The 26,594-nt window shown below is 28.1% G+C and overlaps 1 protein-coding gene across 1 annotated transcript in view; it reads left to right on the forward strand.

Moving 5' to 3' along the window:
* The window catches only part of LOC136979884 (endoplasmic reticulum-Golgi intermediate compartment protein 1-like), a 39,746-nt gene extending 20,532 nt beyond the window's left edge, over window positions 1–19,214 (forward strand). The window contains exons 4-9 of the mRNA XM_067275909.1: window positions 5,969–6,093; window positions 8,540–8,641; window positions 13,844–13,904; window positions 17,980–18,080; window positions 18,159–18,281; window positions 18,351–19,214. Coding sequence (XP_067132010.1) covers window positions 5,969–6,093; window positions 8,540–8,641; window positions 13,844–13,904; window positions 17,980–18,080; window positions 18,159–18,281; window positions 18,351–18,458 — 620 coding nt within the window. The 3' untranslated portion in view covers window positions 18,459–19,214. The remainder of the gene's footprint in view (window positions 1–5,968; window positions 6,094–8,539; window positions 8,642–13,843; window positions 13,905–17,979; window positions 18,081–18,158; window positions 18,282–18,350) is intronic.
* Window positions 19,215–26,594: the final 7,380 nt, after the last annotated feature.

Genomic DNA, 26,594 nt, shown 5'->3' on the forward strand with positions numbered 1-26,594 from the left:
GTGATAGAGATATTTTTTAAGAGTAATAATTCCTTATAGTGTTTCTTGTAATATGGCCATGATAAGTTAATAACAAACTTCAGAAAAATGGCTCTTGCCTTGGAGAGTAAACCTCCAGAAAAACCAGTGTTAGAATTCCTGAAAATATTGATGAAGTGTGTCACTGTAGTCCGTGGTAATTGGCATATAAACATGCATGTGTCTTAGGAATGTCAGACTATATAGTGCAGCCAGGTCTGTGCTGATGAGTGAGGCAAAGAGGCAAGTGCCTTAAGTGCAGAACTTACAGGATGCCAAAAGGTGTGACTAAACTTTTGATTTTGTGCATATGTGGAAAATAATTGTTATATGACTGAAACTAAAAGTAATGGCAGGTTATTTATAGTTCTAACAAGAATGGAGACCAAATTTAAGATTAGTTCTTCAGTAAAAAGGTAAATTCAATTCAATGTTTTTCTATAGCACAAGAATTAGTTACTCTTACTGAAAAAATACTTTGTATAATATGTAATAAAGAGCAAACATCCAATGCAAAAATTTAACTGTGTAATGTATGCCAAGGGCAAATAAATAACTAATAAAATATTAATGATAATACTTTATTATTTTTGATATGGATAATCTAAACAAGAATACAAAAATAGTCCTTGTCATAATGCCATATATTTTCCACAATGGCACAGAAGTGTGACATTACAAGATGCAAAGGAGTTTAACTTAATGAACATCTCAGAATTTTCAACTTTTAATATAATATTTCTAATCTCAAACATTTAAGACTATAGCACTCTTGGTAAATATTGCAATGACCTATATTTAGCATTAAAGGATGGTGAGAATGGAGATATTGATGAAACTGAACTTAAAGAAGAGTTAATATTTCTAACCTATTACCAGTAGATATTAAGAGTTCAGAAAGTGTTTTAATTTTATACATAATAATGATTATTTGTTTACTTCCAAATGGTACAGTTAGCTTCAATATACTTTTTAACATTGCACCTGCAACTGAATATAATTTTTCCAAACTGAAATTAACTAAAAAATATTTTTCATACAATTACTACACAGAGTACTTTAGTCAATTTGCAATAACAACATTAGGGATAATCTATATTGAGAGAGAGATATATCCAATAAACTGAATTATCGAGATGACACAAATACTTTTGTAAAATTATAAGCCCATGGAATGTTTTAAATAATATGTTGTGACATTAACATGTAAAAATTGTTATACAAATAAAAAGGGTAAATAAATGAAGTTTCTACTAAAGTTTATTTTTTTTTATTCTTGTTTTTAACTATTATTTCTAAGCATATATGTGAATTAATTTGTTTTAAAAATCATGTAAGTAATGTTTAATTATGTATTTTATGTAATTAACATTGAAACAGAGGCACCAAAATGTTCAGCACAACCCTGAGTGAACAAAAAGTGCATTTCCATCCATATAAAATGTTTACAGTTCAGAGCACAAGAAAGTGCACCACTGCTTGTGAACACATTTTGAATATTATAAATGATGGCAGTGTTAACCAGTTTCTCTTAACAGATGAAGGTAACTTTCATCTGAGTGGCTATGTTAATTCCTAGAACTGTCACTATTGGATAGCAGAGAACATTCACAAGTTGCACAAACAACTTTTACACAATCTTAAGGTTACTGTTTGGTGTAATGTAGCATCTTTTGGAATGATTGGTTCATATTTCTTCAAAGACAAAGAAGGCAGGGCTGTGACAGTAAATTCAGCTTGCTATATCAAGATGATTCACAACTTTCTTGAGCTGGAGTTATGCCAACGTGATGTTGAACACTCTCCTGGCTTCCAAGATATCACCTACTTCAATGCCTACAATTTTTTTCTTTGGGGATACCTCAAGAGCAAGGTTTATGAGAACCAACTAAGGACTGTGGTCAAGTTGAAGCAGAACATCAGAGATGAAGTGGTGGAAATTTTCCCTGAAATGTGCAAGAATGTTGACAACAATGGACACCACCTCATGGACACAATATTCTAAAAGTGCTTATTTATGTGTCCTGTACTTAATGCTTTAAGGTTAAGTACAGGATGACAATAAATTCATTTAGCAAAATTACATAATTTGTATATTTAAAAACCAGCAAGTTAATTTGTCACACCCCATATTACTGATATCTTTTTAACTTAGAATTTGAATAAAATGAAAATAAGTTATGCTATGTAAAGAAGCAGTTTTGTTTTATTTTATTTTAATGATTGATCATAATAAATGATGGTGTCAAAGTTTATACAATTTTCAGTTATATTAAATAAACATACTTTATTGAATTTTTTTGGCTGTATTAAAGTTCTAAATTTAAAAATTTGCTATTTGTTTTTTATTCATCTAGTTTAAAAATTCTCAGCTAGGTTAGTTTATAAATTCAGGAAAATTAAAAAGTTCAATTTTAAGAGTTAAAAATATTTAGAAATCAAAGTAAGTCTATATCAGTTCAGCTTTTAGAGTACAGTACCAACTAATGTTTTAAAATAAACTGTTTGGAAAGGCTTATTATTTTAGAAATAATAATGTTTCAGAGTGCAATACAATTAGAATTGAATATTACTTGTATTCTAAAATTTATTTCTTTTACATTAGAAAGTATTTAGAAATAAAAATTATTAGTAATTGCTTTAAACTATTTTTTGTTTTTTCACTGTTGTCAAAGGAATAGCAGATTATGAAAGATTTTATTACTGGTAGTTATTTGATTTTCATTTTTATTCTATTTGTATTTTATGTAAACACAGTAATCTTATTATTTTTGTTTATATTTCCTGCAAATCTTCTATTCTTTAGAGGTATCATTAATAAATAAATTTTATTATAATTATTGTATTATAATTATATATATATATATATATATATATAATATGAGACATTCTATATCAAAACAAAAATGAAAAATTACATAAAATAGTTTCTAAAAATGTATACGAAATGTATCTTATTTATATAGTTAAAACTGTATAAAATTGTAAAAATCACACTGATACATTGTTCCAACACTTACTTTATCCATCAGAGCATGCATAATAAACAAGTAAAATTATACAATCACTAAACTGTTTAAAGGAACTAAAATTTTATTAAATTAAATGTTTTTTGGGACTGTTCCATCCCATCATCAGATCCATAGAACATTTGAATCAGAAAATTCAAATGAGAGCTTGTTCAAATTTTCCTTTGCAATTGTATATTTTTACTTGTTTATTGCACATGTTCTGATGAATAAGGTAACTGTTGAACAATGTTTAAGTGTGATTATTACAATTTTATACAGTTTTAACCATATAGATAAGATAGCTTATAAAATACATTTCATGTACATTTTTTATCCCATTTTTGTTTCTTATTTATTATTTAAAGATTTTAATGAATATATATATATTTTTTTATTATCACAAAAAGCAACTATAGAAGAGTGATAGAGTATCTTTATATAGGATGTTTCATTGAAAAGTAGTTTATATATTTTTATTTTTCCTTTTAATACTGTGTGGACATACATAGAAAATAGAATCTTTGGAGCTTTGTTCTATAAGTTATCTCTGATCTTTTTACTAATAAAAATCTATTAAGATATAAATGTTTTCATCCATTTTTTAGATAGATAATATTTAATAGAATATGCAAATTGAACAAATTATTTAAAATGTAAAATGAAATTGCACTACAGGTCACTAAAATTTTAAATTTCTAATGAAATTTCTTAAGAAAATTTATTTTTGGCAATTAAATTTATTACCAATTAATTCAAAAATGAATACTTCTGAGTTATAGATAAAATATAAGTATCTCTCCTTTTTGTCAGATTACTTATATGAAGTTTTTAAATAAAATTCTTTCTTTCAGAATTTGGATACTTTGTTTCTGAAAATCCATCATATGAATGATAAGATTTCTTCTATGTCTAATAATTTTGCAAAAATTTTAAAATAAGTGAGAATCTTATGAAGTAACTCAAAGTAATGGAAAAGTCTTGATTGATTTTACATATTAGTTGAAATACTAGGAATGAAATGGAATGAAACATGAGAATTAGAAACATACAGTATGCTAAATGAGATTTTTAAACAAAGAATTTTGGTTGATATACTAATATTAAAAATACCATCTCATGGAAGTATATATTTTTAAATTATGTAAAATTTAATTGTAAGATGTATGTGATAAAACTATATTTAAAATTTCATATAAGAGTATGTTTTTTTTATATAATGTTTGTTTTATTTTTATTTTGTTTGATTTGTATGTTGTATTCAATTTTATGTATCTAATGATATCTGCTCTATTAGGGCATTTATTTTTATTTTAATAAGTTTTTACTAATGATGGTAGACTCGTGATTATTTTATATATTTTGCCATTATTATTATCTTTTAACTTGTTATTTATTCACCTTTTTTTAACATCAGTATTAAATGTAGCACTGATGTCAAAAGATGCTGGTAGAAAATTGTCATTAGACTAATTTTTTCTTAATATAAATTCGAATTTATAGGCCTTACATATTCACTGAGATGTGTTTTTCAAAAATAATTGTAACACAACAAAAAATTTATATTTCTGGTTTGAATCAACTTTGCTTTTGATAGTGATATTAAAGTGCTTGATATGATTTCATCACAGTGTTATGAACTGAATACAAAATCTTTGATATTGATCTTTGGTAAACATTATGAAACCATATAAGCAAACACATTATATTTTAAGACATATTTGATAAATTAAGATTGTAATGTTATAGATTTTTGATAGCAATATAAAAGAATGGCATTTAATTTTGAGATGGTTTTATGTCTACTTAACATTAATTTTTTCCAAGGTTATTTAAACGTGAGCAATTATTTATTGACATCATCACAATGCCTGGCTGCAATTTTTTGTCATAATGCACTTAAGTTTAGTATTGTCTTGCCCCTGTACATCATACTTTTCCTGTTAATGATGAATTCATGCTGGTCATGTATCTAACTCCATTCAGGAGAAAATTTTTGAATTGAAATAATGTGACTCTCAGCCCAAAGTGGAAGTTTATATATAGTTAATTGGGATTTCCTGCCCCTAAGCTTTCTAAATCTAGTCTTGATTCTGATCTATCTAACACCATTCTCAAGATTAAGGAAGGACAGACAACTGATAGCAATGGGAATTTATAGGTTTACAATTTTTCAAATTGCAACCCAATAATGAAGAAACAGATTCTGGATGATAAGAAAATACTATAATATAGCAATCTGTATAATTTGAAACTAGTATTTAAATTAATATGCCATTTTTGGCCTTAAAAAAATAATACTTGCTAAATAATTTATGCAATATACAGTACTTAGCTGTCACCCTGAGATAATGAGAAAATACAATAATAATTCTTAATTCTGCAGAATAAATGTAACATTTATTTTTCAACTGCTAACTGAATACCATTGAAATGTAATAACTGTTATTTTAGTAACATAAGTCGAATTTAAAAGATGTAACAGTTATAATAATTTCATTATTTTATATTATTTTTAGGGAAATTATTATTATAATTGAGTAATTAAAAATTATAGTTTAATAATAATAATATTGTGGTATAAATTGCTTTTTGTTTGGATAACTATGTTAATTTTCCATTGGCTATTAATATGCTTTTTGTCAGTGTTAAGATGATTCTTATTTTTTTGTTAATTTGTCTATGTAGATATAATATTGTACCCAACTGAGGAGGGATGAATGTATATGTCCGAAATGCATATTGGAGTCAATAAAAATTAAATGATAAAACAGTCACCTTAAGTCATTTGTGGTTGTTATAAGTTTGGTTTTGAGACATATTATTTATTGAATTAAGTTAATTTATTATTATTTTTATAATAAAAAAACATTAATACTGATATGACAACAGACTTTAAATTATAATATTCACATTTATTAAATATTAATGTTTTGTTTCAGTTGTTGGTTTGGATATTCAAGATGATATGGGTAGGCATGAAGTAGGATTTGTAGAAAATACTGAGAAGACACCATTAAATAATGGTGCTGGTTGCAGATTTGAAGGAAAATTTTATGTTAACAAAGTGAGTATTATAATTATATTAATGAATACATTTTTAATAAAATTTAATAAATAATAGTAAAATAATTAAAAAATAGAATTATCTAACTAAAGAAAATAAATTTTATTTCATCTTTCAAGAAAGAGCTAACTACTTTATTGAAGAAAATTATAATTGTTCAACTTTGCTCCAATAAAAAAAGTTTTTATGTACCATAAGAATTATTCAATTATTTAAAGACAGCTTTACATATATAGAAACAAAAAACTGTCAGTTGGCATTAGAAAAAATTTTGATTTTAGAGAAAACTCACAAGCACATTCAACATTTCATTAATGTCTTCAGGCAATGTAGAATGATCTATATTGTTCAAAGAGGGCATTAGATTTTTATTCAAAAGGATAAATGTAGTTCACTTGCCACTATTTTTAATAGATTCATTGACACGCTCATTTATACTAGAAATGAAAAATGTGATTGATTCTCTGATATATTTCTTGTGAGTTTATAAATAATATAGTCAAATTTGTCTATAACGGAACCCCAAGGGACTGAACAACTCTGTTGTAGTAGACAGGTTTCTGATATATACAAGTTACCTACTATAGGTAGCTCTTGATTAATGCAATTAATAAATTTCTCAATGTTACTGCATATATATTTAATCATAGTAATCAAATACAGTGGTATCTCAGTACTCCACTGAACGATCACCACTTGCTAGAACATATTTTCACATTACTAACAAATATTTTTATTTTAACTTTAATTTTTCATTCATTTGTAAAAAAGTTGTCTAAGATAAAACTGATTAACCAATTTAAAAATTAAATAAAACCTTACAGAATGCCTAGCTTCATCTGACAAAATTATACTCAATTCAGTTTCTTTTTCATAAGTGAAAAAAAACAAACTGTGTGGGGAACACAATCATCAGCATATTTTACAACCATTTCAAGTGGATGTAATGTAATGTACAATACATGTCTCTGACACACTAAGATTGTTACAAATTTATGAGTTATTATTCGTCAATCTTTAACAATTTCTTCCCACAATTTCTCTTCAACAGCTTTTGGGGCTTGTATGTTTTGTATCCTTTAGTTCAAAATTTCCTGAACAAAACTTTCAAAACCATATTTGACACATTTGGAGTTTAGAAGCAACTTCCTCATACACAGTATGAGTATTTTTTACTGTTTGTATAGCATGATATCCTTTATGAAACTTAAAAAGCATAATGTGCTGATATGCATTTTATTTGCATTTTGACTTGATTTTATTCAAATCAAATGTGATGTAAAAGAGTTTAAAATAAGCTTTAAAACAAAGAATACAATCTCACATCAGGAATAATGTGTTAAATTTCACATCTTATAATTACATCACGTATCTATGTTAAGTAAAAACAGCTGTTAATGAAAAGAAGTAAAAATTTTCTGTTCAAATCCCAATAAAATTAATGTAATACAGTAATCATATTTTGCTATTCTGTATTGGGTATGTGTATTTTTTTACTTTTTTATACATGCTAGGCTCTTAAACTTCTTGTTAAATTTGTGTTAAATTGGATAAAGATGCCAATTTTTCAGTTATATGACCTGATTTTATTTTCCATTTCTGTATTGGACAGGTTCCGCTATATACAGGTTGATTTACTTTACTTTTTGCAAAAAATTCAAGGGACCAAAGAAATGTTTCGTTAATCACAGGTTTTCATTATATACAGGTTTTATTAATAGTAATACGATAAGATAACATATTAAAAAAGCATTAACAATTTATATTTCATTATTAAAATGAAACCTTTCATTCTAAATATAGTTTTCTATATTTTTTGTAACTTAATAAGGATTTAATGTACAATTTAAATGTATTTACGAAGATTATACATTATCATTATTCATTAAAAATTAGAATTTCATATAAGAAAAATAAAGATAAAATATAGCTTGTTCCTTTAGCATATTCAATATAACTGTTTTGACATTGTTAAGGAAGGAAAAATAATTCTTTTGTTGGAAAACAAAAATCATTATCAGAAGTTTAAGTTTCATTTGTATTCAGAATAAGAGGATCTCTTCTAAGGTTTATATTATATATTTAGATCAATAGGTGTTTATAAAATTTCAGTTAATTACCTTCATTTTATCTAATGCATGCTTAAATTTTTTACCCTTTTTAACACTTCTGCATTTAATAAAAAATAATATTTGATACAAAGCATTTAATAAAATTTATAACTTTTTTCATACACTTACATAATATTAATGGAGGTGTCTTTTCACACAGAATAATAACATATAATCTCATCATACAGTTGTCTTTTTGTATTTTTTCAACTATATTATACATATATATTTTTTTGTCTGATATTTCTAATCATTTGTAATTTTCAGAATTTGTATCACTGACTATTTACAATATAATATATACATGAATTGTTATGTTATCATTATTTTTAAAGGTTCCTGGAAATTTTCATGTATCTACACATGCTGCTTCCAAACAACCTGACAGTATAGATATGGCTCATATTATCCATGAAGTAACATTTGGTGAAAAATTGGTGAGTTTCATATATTATAAATATCACTAAATGTTATTTAAATATATTTTCTGAACTAAATTTAAAGGAAAATATACAGATATAATACTGCTGTATTATATCTGAGGAAATGCATGAAAGTTATATTTTATTCTTCTTCTATTTTAACGGCATTTGATCTCAGTTCACAGGTAAGTCTGGGAAGTTATATATTAATAAATTTTATAAAAATCATTTGAAAAGAAAGTAACAGAAATTTATTATGTTATATACCTAGATATTATTAATAATATAAAATCCTTATAACTCCTGCAATTTTTGTCCAGTCCAGATAAAATTTTGGTTATATTTGTTTTATGTTTCGACATGAGGTATAAACCACTTATTTTGGAAATATTAGCTATAGAATAAATGTTTTATTGATTTTGGATCAGTGATCACACTTATGTTACAGTGACATCAGCAACCACATGACATTCATGCTTGACAACAGACTTTCTCTTAAGTTGCATTTTTAAATATGCATTTTTGCAAATGGCATTACTTCATTAAATTTAAAATTTAAGCTTTAAAAAAAGAAAGCCACATCATGTCACTTCTATAACAAATTTAAAAAAAAATTTTTCTGTAGTGACCATGTGATGATCTATTATCCAATCAGAAGTAATGATCTAACGAGCCCATTATTTAGAAAGTGTTATTACTCATTTAACTAACATACATGCAATTATTCTTTGTTTTATTAATGTGGAATTGAAAAGACTTGCTATTTTGTCCAAAAAAAAATATGCCTAGGGGAAAACATAAGAATAAAATTGGTCAGGTAAATTCTACATCTGAAAGAATAATAACAACTGAGACCCCTGTAGGCCGTGAAGTCTGACTTGAGCAAACCAGATTTTGTAATGTTACAACAGATGGTATAAACTACTTAATTTGTAGAAATATTATCAACTCTTCTTGAATTTCTTGAAATCTCTACTCTTCTTAATTCTTCAATCTCTACTTTTTCATAAAAAGTATTCCGTCATGCTTGATGGGGGAATTTCTAGTCAATTATATAAAAATTATAGCTGATTTTCATAATAATAGTAAATGATGGTGATAAGTGCATTATGCAGATTATATGTAGTCTGTTTGCAGATCTTCAGAGCAAAGTGATATTTCCTGATAATTCTGAGCAGAAATTACAGACTAGTAGTCAGAAATTGATAACAGTTGAAAATGAATTATAATCTGTCAGAATGTTTTAAAGTAGATTAGAATACTATTTGATTTTTGAAAGTTATAAGTTTTAATTTACAACTGTATATGCATTACTTTAAGTTTAAACTTAAAGTAATGCATACACAGGGTGATTCAGAATGTCTTAGACAAACTAATGCTAGGTCAGGAATACAAAAACTTAATTACCTAGAAACATATAGCTGCAAACATTGAGTGTTCTAATAAACATGTATTCTTTATGTGTATTCCTTTCTGCATGATTTTTTCCTGTTGTTCTGGTAACTTCAGGTGACATTTGCTGCTATATGTTCCTACATAAAAATGGTTTGTCTTTGTATTTTTGACCTACCTACAAAGTTTTTCTAAAACCTTTTGAATCACCCTGTATAAATTTATATTTCTGTCTAATAATAACTGCTAACATATAGTTTGTATATTTTATTGATTATTTTTTAAAATACTTTTTCAATTCTCAAAACTAAAGAAGTGTCTAAAAGAGCAAAAATGGTAATTAACCAATTTTTTTTGTTCAGTTTTAAAAATATAAATATCAGTTTATCTTAAAATGTTGAATTTGTAAATTTACCAAAACATAAATATTTTACATGGATCAAGATATCCTGTGGACTGGCGGTTGTAAAGAATTGATTTAGATGTTAACTTAATATCATTCAGTGCTGATAATGATATTTTGAAACAATTATCCATTAATATTACAGATATATTTAACTACCTGTAAATATAAATACTCTATTTATTTTAATATCTGTAATATGCCAGCAACTACTGGATTATATTGAGCTATCATATTGTGATTATTTAAAATTAATTACTAAATAATTTGTCACTAGAGTTAGGCCTTAGGCACCATTTCCTATTAGATGTAATAATTATAATTAAATTAAATAATTTAGAAAATCTGGAAGAAAAGAATCAGCTTGGAGCGAGACTCGAATCCGCAACTGCCACTTACCATGTCGATGTGTTGCTAGTTATCTACCCGAGCCTCCATTCCAGTCTTCTCTTTCAGATGATGTAACAGATAATGGTTCATGTTTAAAATATATCTGGAAGAGAGATATTGGAATGGAGGCTCAAGTGTGTAACTAGCAACACATCTGCATGGTAAACGACAGTTGCAGGTTCGAGTATCGCTCTGGGCTGATTCTTTTCTTCCAGAATTTTCTAAATTATTTAATTTAATTATAATTATTAAATCTAATAAGAGATGGTGCCTAATGCCTCTTTCTAATGACAAATTATTTAGTAATTAAATTAAAATAATCGCAATATAATAGCACGATATAATCCTGTAGTAGTTCGCTCATGTATGTATGTATGTACCATCAGGATTGTAGATATTGATTTATTTTAAAATCTGTTTACATTCTAATTAAAACACATTTTTCAAATGAAGAAAAACGTTTTTGATTTACTTCAAAATCTACATTAATTGCTTTAGTAATTATTTAAATTTTTAAAAATTTTTTATTCAGTAGACAATAACCCAATGAAATGTTGTATTAATTTGAAAAATGAAAAGGTTATCATGCTAAGGCAAAAGGCTCTATTTTCAAAAAAAAAAAAAAAATGAAAATTAAGTTGCACACTTGGTATCATGACTGATTTGTATCCTTTATCAATACCATCCAATATTGAGTGTGAAAAACATTCCATAATTATTACAGAACATTTGCCTTGGGATGGTAGTATTTAGCTTGAGAAGCATTAAATGTTATCAAATGATATCATTTTGTATTTTAAGTTGATTTACACTGTTTATATATGAGAATGGTTACAAAATGTAATACATACAGTCAAACTCGGTTATAACAAGTACTAGCAGATTAGCAAGATTTTCTTGTTATAACCATTATTCATATCTGTGAGAGCAGTAATGTAACTAGGGATAGAATGGGTAGCTGCTTCAGGCCACTGATGACTAGTAAAATGTATATTTTAATTTTTAATTTTAAATAAGTTCGTAGATTAAAAAAATATATGTAATTACATTATACTGTATTTTTATTAATAGTTATAATTATGCAATATGCAAATATAATTATATTACAATATAATTGATATTAAAAAATTATTTTTTGTAATTTAAGATAATACTAATTAAAACTTCTAATAATCTTTTAATAAAACACACACTGTTTATTAGAATAAATATGGTATTATTTTAGTACCTAGTGTAATGCTGGTTATGGAGTATGTTGATACTTGGCAGGATTAAACCTGCAACTTCAAAAGAAAAAAATGCATACTTTGTAGGCTTCTGCATGCATGCGGAAGCCTCAAGGTTCACGTGCAGCCTATATCCGGAAAAGGTTGCTTGCTCATCATTGATTTATATCATGAAGAAAAATATAAATCAATAATTATTTGGAAAGGATTGTTCTTGTAACATTCCTCAGATGTTGATTATAGTATGACTGCTATTTGAGTACTTGCTACATGAGAATTTGATATAATAGAACTGACCAATATATCTGAGACTAAATATTCCAATCACAAGTGTGAAAGACTGAAATTTCTGTATTCTAAGACTGATGGCTGTTAGGTTTCAGTCTCTATTTTATTTGTTTTATTTGCTAGGGGTAATGCTGTTGCTTCTCTTATTTTGTATTAGTTTCTTTTAAACCAATAAATAACCTAATTAATACTTTCATTTGTTTTATTAATTTCATTTAGAATTATTGGTTGATAGATAAATGGATATTTTATATGATTTTAATGTTATTTGGAGAATATTGATAAGGTGACTGGATTATACTGTAGGATGTTGAAAAGTGGTACAAATTGCAAACTTAGGACTAACTTTTCAATTATTTCTGATTTATAAGAAGTTTTCAGGAATGGGATATAATCTCAATGCTCAAAAAAATATTAAAAATATTAGAAATATTTTTCTTAAGCAACCAATGTATAACAAACACAAAAGGAAATTGCTTTTCTTTATGACTTTATATTGTAATGGGATGAATGTTTTGATCTTACAAAACTTGCTCATACTCAATGTTTATTATATAAATTGAAATAATTAATTAATGCATTCTCATTAATGAAAATACACAAACAAAAACAGTTTATTTTATTTATGAAAATGAAAACACACACAGAGCAATAATAAAAAAGAAAAAAATAATGAATAGTGATTATTAAAAAGTTCAACGAGTGTTTCTTCCATTTGGACAATTTTTTATAGTTTATTGTGGCTACTCTCATCAGACAAAGATTCAGCTGACATAAATCCAGTTTGTTACAATATATTAAAATTCAAACTAATTAACTAATCAAAAAAATCATATACGTCCAAACAAAATCATCTTTCATCAAATATTTCATTGCTTTTTTTCATATTTTATGAATTCATTTGAATGATGTAAAGATTTGATTTGCAATTAGTGTAATTAATATGTAAAGAGCTACTAACTGAATGGAGATGGATTATGCATGTTACAATGACAGAAATTTTATTTTAATTAGGTAATTGTTAACACTTTCTTCAATAATTTCTTTGTTAATCATCCAACCATCAGTCAAATTAATTAATTTGGCTGATGGTTGGATAATTATTAATACATTAAATTCTTGGGATGTTTCTATAATTTCTTTGGTACTTATTTATGATGTTATATTATAAAATCATTTAATAAGTAGCATAAAAGTTTAAAAATGCTTAAAAATTATTTCATTTTTCTCTCAAATTGAATTTTCAAATGTAACATGCTTGATTTTACTTGATCAGAGTTGTGTTATAATTAAACATTATTCAATATAATTTTCTTCTAAAAAGTAATAATTAACCAAATAAATGTTTGGAAAATTTGTTTTATAATTTATTTTATATTTTGATCTTTGAAGAAAAACATAATATTTGTTATTTATATCCTAAATTTTACAGATTTAAGTATTTTGTACGTAAAATAAGTTAGCTTGAATTGTCTTGAAGTATTTAAATTACTTATTTATGAAAAAATTATTTTTTAGGATAAACCTTTATCAGGAAGTTTCAATGCATTAAAAGATGTTAACAAACAAGATGTGCAATGTAAGTAAATATGATTATTTTATATATTATTCAAATACTTACATACCTCAAAATTTACCAAAAAGCTTTACAATTTTCATGATGATTCAGGATATCTTCTAATTTAAAATTTGAAGTTAAGGCTATTTACAAAAATATACATTTTTGTAAATAGTCTTAACTTGAAATTTTAAACAAAAAGCTTTAATAATTATTGCTAAAAAAATTTTATATGGACATCAAAATTCAGATAGTGTAACTAATAATGCATTTACTCAGTAAACGATCATTTCGGATATGTCTTGAACAAGTCAATCTTTATTTCAAAATTCACATATGCCTTAAAACTTAAAACAAATGTGGTCCTTAGCTTTCTGTTTTGAAAATTTACTAATTCCTCCACAGAATTCACATTATGCTGCAGTCAGCAACTGTGCTTTCCCCTAGTTTAATGGTGAAATATTCTGTTTTAAATGTCTATCTTCAAATGTTTCTTATTTTTTCTTGCCCAAAGACATTAAAACTAATTTAAAATTATGACAATATGAGACAATGAAGGAAAACAAAAATATAATCAAATCCACATTACAGACATTCATACATTCATAACAAGACCGAAATGGCTACTGTAATTAATCATTTGCACTTTCCCTTGGTTTGTGATACAAATGCTCATTTGAGGCTGCAGGAAAAATCTCATTGACTGTGTTCTATTTTTACCTCTTATCTTAAATGATTTTCATTCTTTTGGAAATGTGTTATATTTATTAAAATACTTGAAAAGTAAACATTTTGAGGAAATATGTGAAGAAGTAGTGTCATCTGTTCACAGTCATAAATACCATATGAATATTAGTACTGATATCATTTATGGCATATAAAATGCAACTTTTGTCAAAAACAAAAAAAAATTTCCTCCATCTTCCTTATTCTAATGATTATACAAATAACCTTCAGTAAGCTGTAGATAACCTCTACCTAGCACAATTCTTGAATAAAAATGTTAATAGTAATATATTTAATTAAACATTATTATTTATGATTTGATATATTTAAGCAGCTTTTGAATGTATTCATGTAGAATATTTTAATGGTAAATGACTTCATTAAACTTGTCTTTTTACCCCACTTTTATCGGTAAAAAGTGTGCATTCTAATTTTACCTTTTTTAAAATCAGATTATAGTAAAAGAAATCTAGTGCAGAGTGCCAAAGATGTAGGATAGCTTTAATTAATTAAATACACTAAATACTTTTCTTTTAAATATTCTGTGTTGAAATGGAGGCATGTCTTAGATATCATAGAATACGGTAAATACCAAAGAGATAAATCAAAAATTAAAATAACTTGGACCAATTTTAATTTGTTTGAACTTTTTACTTATCTTAATCAAACATTTATTTACAAGAATTTATAATAAAGTTTTCAACATTAAAATGTCTTTATATATCAACACTTTACAAGCACCTTTATCAACACTAGCTCACCTTTAAAATAAGACTGTAAATTATTGTCTTACTTTAAAGGTGAATTAAAGTGTTTTTTAGAATTATATTATATTATAGAATATTATAGAAGAATGTTAATATAAACAATATTTTTAGAAAGAATTGGTTAGTAATTTGATATCATTCTCTTTCTTAAGATCAGTCTTTGATTTTTTTAGTGTGTTGGTGTTGATTTTATAAACTGTGAATTAATAATAATATATCATGGACTGAGTGACTTTTTTCCAGAATTTGTGTTCAAGTACCAAGATACCATCATATTTTGTTTGTCATTTTATGAATTGCTTACCTATAGTTAAAAGAAGTTTAATAGCACTTATCTAAAAATGTTTAAATAAACTTTACTAAATATGAAGATTAATCTGTAAAAATAAAACACAGTGGGTCTTAAAGGCTAAAATCTGAAAGCAACGACGACAACACCTGTTGATGGGAAAGCTGAGACAAGGAAAAAAACAATTGTGCTGTTAGTTTTCATTAAAGTAAACCCAATGAAAATTGAATTTAAATCATCAACTAGGACATATCTATTATTAGGACTTATTATACTGGATAACTGGTTCTGCAAATTAAGTAAACAATATCAGAAAAAACAGTCTTTATTTATCACCTGAACACACACATGATATCTTTGTTTCGGACATGTTGGCCCCTCATCAGCAGGTACTTAACCGACAATATCTAAAATTCAATATATGAATGTTATAAACTTATTTTAAAAAACACACATTTCTGACAATAAAATAATTTAAAAACTTACAATTTCTGGGTTTTTATCCAATGAATCCAATAAAAAATAATAATATTACAAATGCAATCATACTCCTGTTTTTTAAAACAATATACTGTATTTTCTGGCATATAAGATGACTGGGCATATAAGACGACCCCCGACTTTTACAGTTAAAATATAGAGTTTGGGATATACTCACCCCATAAGACGACACCCGGTGTATAAGATGACCTCCGACTTTTGAGAAGATTTTCCTGGGTTAAAAAATCGTCTTATATGCCAGAAAATACGGTAAATAAATAATTGATTTACAAAAAAATTGGTTTAAAACATATTCCAATAATTTACATCATCGAACTTTCTCTTTCCATTGAACATCGTCTTAACCCGACTTGATTTGCTTTTTTATACTTTACCTCCCTCCTTCTATCGATGATTCTGTTCCATGATTGGTGTATTTCTCTTTCTGTGTTGTTATTTATTCTGTCTTTTTGTGTAACTATATGGATGTGTTCATACAATTGCCTTTTGTTGTTGTTGTTATTATTATTTTTAATAAGTCTTAATAATAGATATGTCCTAGTTGACGATTTAAATTCAAATTATTATATTAAGGACACAAAAGCATATAAATTGAAAATTTCAATATTCTAAAATCTATGAGCAAATTTGAGATGAGATGCGTGCTTACTCAAATAAAACAATTTTTGAATAACAAAGTTTACACTTAAAAATTGTGAAATTTTGTATGAAGGACTTTCAAAACTGTGTTATAGAACTACCAAGTTATATGAGGGATTGAGTAATTACAATCTAACAGTACTGTTAGATTGTAATTACTGTTTTACAAAATATATAAAAATTTTCCTCTGGATAATCTTTTATTACTACTATGGTGCAAATTTGTATATGTACTAACTATGTACCCATAGTGACTGTTTCCGTTTGTAGTTAAGTTTTAATTTTAAAAGTATTGTCTATTTAGTGGCTACTTTCGAATTTGTGACCTTCTGCGTCATGGCATTTTGCAGCAACACTTTGGGAAAAGGGTCATATTCTTTGTTACCATGTGGAATTGATGCTGTTATTAAGTGTCTCCAGTGAAGAATGATGATTTATTTGATCCTAGTGATAAGTTATAATGGTATAAATTAGATTGCTTTTTTTTGGAACACGACGAGTTATCGAGAGTTGAGTTTCCGGGACCCTACTATAATCTTGTTTTCACATAATTACTAATTTAGCTGAAAATATGTTATAATTTGAAAAATTTCCAATAGATAACAGAATGTTGTGATGTGTAATAAATTCTGGACTAGTGTTGCAAATATTTCATTTTTTGAAGAGTATTTTATAATGATAAAAAATATTATTTATATAAATTTATTCTAGCTTGAAATAAAGCTATAAGACAATTAGACTTATTTTTGAATGTGTTTGAAAGTTTAACTCTTTAATGGTACATTTTGCCATGCATATAAACATTGGAATTAGATGTAATTAAGAAAAAATTAATTATTTAGTTGTTAATAAATACTTCATAATAAAAGTAATTAAACTTTGTTCTGTCTTTATCTACTGAATATATAAGATAAAATTTTATTTTTAAATCAAATTTATTATAATGCTAATGATACATCACATTCTGCTATAGTAATGAATTTTAGATTTAAAATTTTCTTTACAAAAGTTTTTGAACAGCAGATTTGCATCTTTTAAAACGTTTAATTGCAACAAAAATTCTAAAAATTATTCTTGATACAAAACTTTGAACTTTACATTTAACATTTTGGCATTTTTAAATTTTATTTTATTGTTTTATTAAATGAAAAGCGTTAATTTTATATATATACAGCGGTAGAATCGCACGATTATGTGATGAAAATTGTGCCTACAATTTATGAAGATTTAGATGGATCACTAGTTCATCTGTATCAGTATACGGCAGCCTATAAGGTATTGTATTTCAATTTTCTACAGCTTTACAAAGATGCATTTGCACATTTTATAATTTGCATTTATTTATATTTTTAGAGTTACATTTCTTTTGGCCACAGCGGACGCATCATGCCGGCTATTTGGTTTCGGTACGATTTGACTCCGATCACTGTAAAATATACAGTAAAAAGACAACCTCTGTATAGTTTCTTAACCACTGTGAGTAATTACAAATCATCAAATACATTTGCACGGATACACAGAATAATGTTTGTTCGTTTTTTCCAGATTTGTGCAATTATTGGCGGAACTTTCACCGTTGCAGGCCTTATAGACTCGCTTTTGTTTTCGGCTTCAAATATATTTAAAAAATTTGAATTGGGAAAATTAAGTTAAAGACAATTTTTCTATGAAAACTTGTTTTTCATCCCACAAATGGTTTTTATATAAGAGATTTGTCTCATATTTTTTGGATGGATTAATAGTGGAATTATTTTTGTTCAAATAATTTTGATTTTTTCTCTTATAAAGTGAAATTATTTTATTAAAATACAAAAAACTATAAATGTTTATTTTCATGAATTTTTAGAGATTTTTTTTTGCATTTATATTTCATTATTATTATTATTTTTTTCTAGAAAACAAAACTGCTTCCATTTAAAAAATTTTAATACTCAACATTTCAGCATTTTAACATATCTTAACAGCATTTAAATGGTAATTTAAAAAGTGAGTATTTTGACTGGAATTACTTGGATAACTTTTTAAATTACTGTTATTTTGAATTCAGTGAAAGATTCTGTATTTTTCTGTACATGAAAAAACAAAATTAATTATTACAATTTACAAAAAATGCCAATATCATATTTTTTGTGTGAAAGTAAAAATGATGGTTTATTGTATAATTATGGATAAAAATGTCAAAAATTCATCCAAAGCTAAAGGCATTATTTATGAGTGTGTTTGTTCTTTTCAGGGCCAAATGTTTTTATACACTAAACATTCCTATTCAAACGAGTACTTGTAAAGTGATAATTGTCATGCTGTACACAAAACGTGATTTTAGTCGTTCAGCAGACAAAACATATCTAATTTTGATTTGTATCAAAATTTATGAAATGGTAATAAAATATTGTTATAAATCATCCAGAATTACTCATAATTGACAATTCTGACTACATTTGTTAAATAAAATAAATGATCGGAATGCTTTATTTATATTTTGGTTGTCATCTTTTGTCGTTTCCTTCAAGAATTTAGTTTTTCATTCATTTGTTGGACTTGGTTGTCACAAACTTTTAAGATATTGTTGCAATAATGCCAACAACCATCGACCAAAATTGTTTGAATGTATGATCCCAAATGACTTTATCATTTCAAAAATACAATTCAAACACTTGTATCATATATAATAGATCAGGGGTCCCCAACCTTTTTGTACCTAAGAGCACATTTTAGAATACCGGTCGGACGGCGGGCACCATTTATTTTCTCAAGGCAAATTTAGAATTGGACATAGTTAATAATACATACACATAATGTACAAAAACCATTTAATTCCAAAAATGTAATTTAACATAAACAAGAATATTAACAATAATTTTTATAAAACAAGTAATTACCAAACAATGCATACAAAATCTACAAAGTATAAAAATTCTTTATAAAAAAAAATATAAATCTCAAAGTCAATGTGATTTTTGGCATTGCATTTTATTGGCCATTGCTTTGTAATCAGAAGAGTATGTTATTCCTCCTCGTAAGCAATCGTCAAGGTGTTCATCTGTAAGTCGTAATCTGTACTTTTATTTTATGATGTTCATTGTCGAAAACAATGATTCACACAAGTACAGTAGAGCGTCGATAAGTGGAATGGCCGGAAAGTGGAACGATTTTCAGTCGGACTGTGTCGTGCTGAATCGAACGTTTTTGATACTAAATTTACTTCTAAAGTATAATTTTCATGTTTTTTATATTCTTTAATATATTTATTTTGTTTGTACAAAATGCAGAAATAATTTTTAACGATACGATAGCCTCGATGATGATTATAAAAATTTTCGTTAGGCTTAAAATCGACGAAAATTCAACACGAAGCGACACGCAACGGAGAAAAATTTGAACATCGGACAGGTTAATATATTTATTCGTACATAATCGGTAATCGGAACAAATCACTAATCTGAACCACCCCAGTCCCCATTGATTCCGATTTTCGGTTCTCTACTGTACTTATGGCAGTCGAACAGGCCGTTCCGACTGTTCGTGCTCTCGACTGACCTCCCGGAGGGGAGCCGCCGGCAGGCCGCCATGTGCTAAACGTCACTAGTTATTGATTCACGGTAGTTCTTGAACAAAGTAAAAAAAGGGAAACGTCTACTAAAGGCAATTTTAACGGCAAGCGACGCGATTCCCGATCGCGATAGCGAGGCCGACTTAGCGGTGAGAGCGACGCGACTCCCTATCATCGCGCGATCGCTGGAAAAAAAGTAAACAACTTTTTTATTTTTCGTCTTCCGGTCCAAAAGTAGGGTATCGTTGAACTCGTCTCGGTCCCCTCAGTTCAGATATATACTCGAAGTCCCGAAATTCCATAGATAGTAATCTATAGTATCCCCCAGCAGTTTCCTTGGGTCAGAGTCGGTAGATTAACTGGTCTTTCGACTTCCTATCTTCGCTAGTAGCTAAAATCAACTAGAGACAAATGTTACCACCAGGGGCATTGCAATCACTACAAGAGCGCTAGATCGAATCTCAGTGAGGTCGAATATTTTTTTTTTATTGAAAGTTATATATAACCTTCGAGTTCGATTTCATAATTTTCTATGAATTTTATTATAAGAATGAAAAGGCTTTTATTTAAACCCAAAACCAGGTTTATGGATAAATAAATGACACTTAATAAAACATTAAACACCTTCCATCGCTGAGAAATGTTTATTTAATAAAGATTGATATTCAGTTAAATGAATGACAAGGAACAAAACTGACATAATAGTACAATTATTATACGTTAAAAATTTATTATACATACAAACAAATTATATTACACATAATTATAATTATAATAGTAATTATTATTATTTGCGCTATTAAAATTTACTTTAAGTGAGAAATTTTTCTATGTTTTTTACTTTCAATTGATGAAATAAATGATTGATTAATCGTTCGCGTGAAAAAATGCAATCGACAGGTAACAAAAAAGTGCAAAAATCTGGAGGTCAAGTAGGACTTGTGACCAGCATTGTGGCATCCTATCATCAATGTAACAGAACACTGATTTAATATAATATCCATTATTGAAAAATAAACATTCATGTTTGGGTTTGTTAATTGTTCACATACTTTGCTTTCTGCCCAGTACATCAATTGGCAAAGCTTATAGCTTGGATATAACAAACCTCCTCGAGATTTGATGAATGTAAATGTCTTCTCTGGTGCAGCATCTTCAGGTTTTGCTGTTAATATATTTTTGCATTCATCACAACCAAGTGATGGCAGCAGATGACGAACAATGTAACCTCCTAAATAATGTAAAATAAACTTAAATGTTTCTGGTGCACAATAATCGTGATCTAATAATTCATTATCAGTAGGATCTCCACAGGGCAGGCTTGGATTACAAAGCAAATTTTGTAAATGTTCTTCCAATTGTTCTTGAACTTCCTTAAATGGTTTTTTATGACTCTGAAGAAGATTTTTTAAAGTAACAAGGGAAGATCCAGGATCAGTTTGAACTGATGCTCGTTTGGGAGGACGAACCAAACTGTACACAGTCATCAGTCTATACAGGTATAAGAACTGTACTGTTGTGGGATGAGAATTGCTTCCACTTCCTTGTCTTATCATTCCAAAGAAACGCTAATTGAAAAGAAAACATAAGTTAAGAGTTTAATACAAGATTATATAATCATTACACTAAGTCAGTTTTACCTCTAATGGGTCCTGATTAAAGTGAGCTGTCAAGATATAATATGAGTTTGGAAGCAATTGTTTAATGAGTGCTGAGATACTAGTTAGCGTCAAGCGTAGATTTTCTGCTGTCTGGTGGCTCAAAAATCCCTTTTGATCACTGCTTTCAATCTGTAATCTGAATGTTTCCCATCTATTTAACCATTCTAGAGATTCTTCAATAACCTATTTTAAAAAAGTTGTTTATTAAAACATTTATAGTTTTTCCTAGTGAATCATTACTATTACCTTGAGATCATTTGAATCATGTCTGATTCCATCCTGTGGCAATCTGCGATTTAAAGCATCAAAAAGAGCATTGATGCGACGTATGAAACTTATTGTAACATCTGCATTCTTTAGGCTAGCAACCTCACGCTGTTTATAAAACAGCATAGCATCAGCAAAAGTATTACTAAATATCTATAAAGAAATGAGATAAATAAAAGTATTCTTATCAAATCAGATTATATAAGTAAAAAAAAAAAAAGTGTTACTTGAGCTGCCAGCAATACACTCATTCTCTGGAAGTTATTCGGATTAACATGTATTTCAGTTACTTTGGGACATGCCTTTAATCCCTTTGGTAATTTGGAATCTTCATCAACAACTGCTTTAAAATGCTGTAATTCAACCCTTCCTTCAGGAAACTAAAAGTAAAAATGAAGAATAATGCAATGGCTTATATTATAAATTAGGTGAAAACACTTTATTTTCTTAGTTTTACCTGAAAGTATCTACTTTTCAAAAGATTGTTTCGCATACATTTTAAAATATGTGGTACATCAATAATTGCCAGTACTTGTCTATCTGCAGCAGGATTTGTAAATGAGCATTGTACATTATTTGTGTCTGCACAAATTCCTAAAGTTTTTAAAGCTGCTTTGTTTGTGCTGGCACCATCACAAACTATTGCATTGACTATTATGCCACACTGCTCTAAATGAATAATTGCTTGCAAAATAAGTTTTGCAACAGTAGTACCTGGGACAGAGCTTTTTGAACAGAATGTGCCAATACATTGTACCCAACTAGCAAAGTGAGGTCTGAACATAAACACTAGGCCATGATCACCTGCTGTAAATTCACTCTGTCGCAACACAGAATTATCACCACAATCAACAAGTCCAATCATTTCACCAGTAGCTTTTGAAAGTTCTATATGTTTTTGAAGTGTAATTTCATCAAAAATTAAAACTCCCTGGCATTCTGTTTGTGGAATAGTCTCCAATTTTGACTTTAAAATAACAAAAAGATCTTCATCAAATCCAAATTTGGCATTAATGCCTCTGATATATTGATGCAGTGTAGACTGACAAGGTAAAGGCAAGTAATCATTATTTCTCAAAAATTCATAGACAGATGGTGACCTAATTTTTAAAAGCAAACAGTCAAGTAACCAATTAATGTCATATCTCATACCCTTTTTGCTTTTTATATGGCATGCTTTCAGCATGTGCTCTATTACAAGTTTCTGTCTCGGTGGTAAGGAATCAAGTTTATCAGCTGACAACTGTTTTATTTTAAGTTCAGCATTTTCTTGATGAAGCTTGAGATTTTCTGTTTGAAGAGTTTTCAGTTTCTTCTTATAGATCATCTTTTGCTTTCTGCACCGATACAAATCCTCTTTGACTTTTAACAATTCAGACTGCAAAGCAGAGATTTTATTGACATATAACAGCTCAGGATGCTGTGTAGTTGCTGCTTCAGATGTGGAGGGTTCTTCTATTTCATTTTCTACAGTTGTTACTTGAGAGTGTGTATCATGCAAATCTAATGATTGATAAAAAAATATTAAAAAAATCAGACAATTAATCTTAAAGTATTTATAAGAAAAGTTAGGCCACAGAGAGATAGCCCTCAGTGAATCACAGTGGGTCTCACAAACCCAGCTCAATCTTTAGTTAGCATTTTTTAAATATAAAATGTTCCTTAAAAATACTGAAAAAATTTATATTTTTCTCAACTTTTCGGCCCGATCAACATGAGATTAGAACGTTTTTTTTTATTTGATTTTACTTAGACTAGATGTCTTAAGCTTCCAATCGAAAAATTTATATTAAAACACAGGGTCCGAGAGACCCACTGCAACTCAGGCAAGGGCAAAAAGTTACATGGCTCACTAAGGATTAAGATTACATAAAAAACATATAAATATTTACCTTTGGTATTGACTTTTCGGTATCTCTTCGTAGATGGTTCTTCATTTCTTGTGAGACATCGCGTTGATCGTTTTTGAGGTACAGACTTACTAATGTACTTAGGACAATTAGGGAAGTTTGATGGATATGCATCTGACGTTAATGCCCAGCGATCTCGTGGAATTTCTACTTTCTCTCCATTTATAACATGGGAGTAGGTTTTTAAAATAAATCTACTCGCAAAATGTACGTCACAAACATAACATTTACTTGTTAGCATCTTGTCGTCTCGTGGAATGCATCGCATCCACTTCTCAATCTTATCGCTAGGAACACGGAAGAAATGTCTCTTCTCGTTCGATGACTTATATCCTGCCTTGCATCCTGGCACAAAGCACGTTGGCATTTTTATGTAGCTAAAAAAAACAATTATTATAGGTCGAAATCACTGAGTTCCGTAAATCCAAAGCAAGAACAACGCTCTTCTGCGAACAGTGGCGCCAACTAGCGGCAAATATTGTCTCTAGCTAAGTTTGAACTATTAGTCGAAAGACCAGTTAATCTACCGACTCTGCTTGGGTGTATTCAAAATGTAAGTGCACTGCCAGCATCTCTCAGCACCTCTGTTCAAAATCTCAGGCAACTTCCAGTAGCTTGTCGGCAAACTGCAAGTGTCTTTTTGGTGCTCTATATGCCAACAAACAAGATGGCAGCCACCACGAGACACTGCATTCACAATTTTGAATTTACTTTATTTGTTGATGAATGTACCCTGAATAAAGTAAGATTAGGCTAGTACATTAATAGAATATTTTAATGTAGTATATTTACCTAAGAAATCACATAATTTGTTTTAGTTGTTAAAGTGTAATCTTATGTTTGATTTAGTTACGTATAACTCTTAGGGGAATTAAAACATCATCTCTCTCTTTTCATTTTTCATTAAGCTGTTCTCATTAAATAAATTTAATGTAACGTGGAAGTCCACGTCAGTTTCAATTTTTTTTTGATTTTTTCCCCATTTTTTTCCCAGCAGTCAGCATTTGTTCTCTGGAAGACGCCAGAAGTTGCGTCACTTCCGATAACATTTTGCCTAATTGATGCTGAGATTTTGAGTCCGTTCTTTTTGCATAAGCATGTGTTGCAGCCAAGTTCTGGGTAAAATTGTGCCTCGTGCACAAAACACAAACAACCAACCATGCTGCCACCTGCTTCTGATGGAACTACCCTGACAGCGCCTTCGTTTTACCCTAGATAGAGAAAACTCTCCGAGCTCGAGTCAAGCTTAAGCTCGGATAAAAAAAAAATAAGATGAACGATTCTATGACGCAGATCCCTGTTCTTCTTTCTTTGCCCTACCCGAGCTTTATTTGAACGGGGTAGAGTCCCTAAAAAGGCCTTTTTATCCAGGACATCGCAGGTCCGGCCGGGTGGTAAGGGACACAGCCCGATATATCCGATTTAATCACAAAAAACCCTGATTCTTGGTGTTTAGAATTATATGCCGATGCCTTAAGTAATCTATTTTTAAAATATATTAGTAATTAATGTTTACTGGCTTTTATAATGGATTATAACAAAGTTCACAAAAAATATTTTTCCTTTAGCATTTTTATTAACTTTTTCATTATAAAGGGAAGGTCCTGGTCTGTGACTTAAAATGTGGTCTGATAAAATATTTAATATGTTTTCTGGTTTTTTTTTATAAAGATGATATCTAAATATATTTTGTCCAGTACAGTACATCAAAGGCTGATGCAATACAAACACAATATGTATTGAGGTTGAGATAAGTGTAAGCAAGTTAGCTTATGAAAACACTTTGAAATTAGTAATCTTCCGATAAAAAAAAGTTCCTCGCCTCAACTATAAGTTCAATCATATGATTAAAATTTTCCCCTTAATTAATTTTGACAAATCATTGTTTCTTTATCGAAGATCGTGAATGAAAAAATGGCACTGTATAGCGCAGTAGCATATTTTAAAACGCTTTAAATTAGTGCTGCTCCAAAAAAGACAATATACGAAGACCGCACTTATATTATTATTTCAGATATGAATTGCAATCGATATTGAAATACATCGATACTTAGTTCTTACGATGTCAGGTGCAATAACCTCAAATAAAGCATTCTTTTAAGAAATATCGATATTTATTCATCGATGATTTTACGTCCATCAGTTTAAAACTGTTTTTTTTTTTTTTTTTCCAACCGTTTTATCTCGCGGTACATTGAATCTATACTTAAATTTACGCGGAAAAAATTACGGGATTTAAAGTTGTGTTTGTAAACATTCTATCGCCATATTACTTGCTACTTAACCTGATTTTTTTTGTCTATATTTTTTGTGAATTAAATAAAACAGTATTGCTGTTACTTTAAATAACTATTGTTGTAACATGCTGCTATTTTAACATTAATTTTCATTTACATAAGAA

Source organism: Centruroides vittatus, unplaced genomic scaffold (genome assembly GCF_030686945.1).
Source record: "Centruroides vittatus isolate TY-2023 unplaced genomic scaffold, ASM3068694v2 contig_651, whole genome shotgun sequence".
In the NCBI taxonomy this organism is placed as follows: Eukaryota; Metazoa; Arthropoda; class Arachnida; order Scorpiones; family Buthidae; genus Centruroides; species Centruroides vittatus.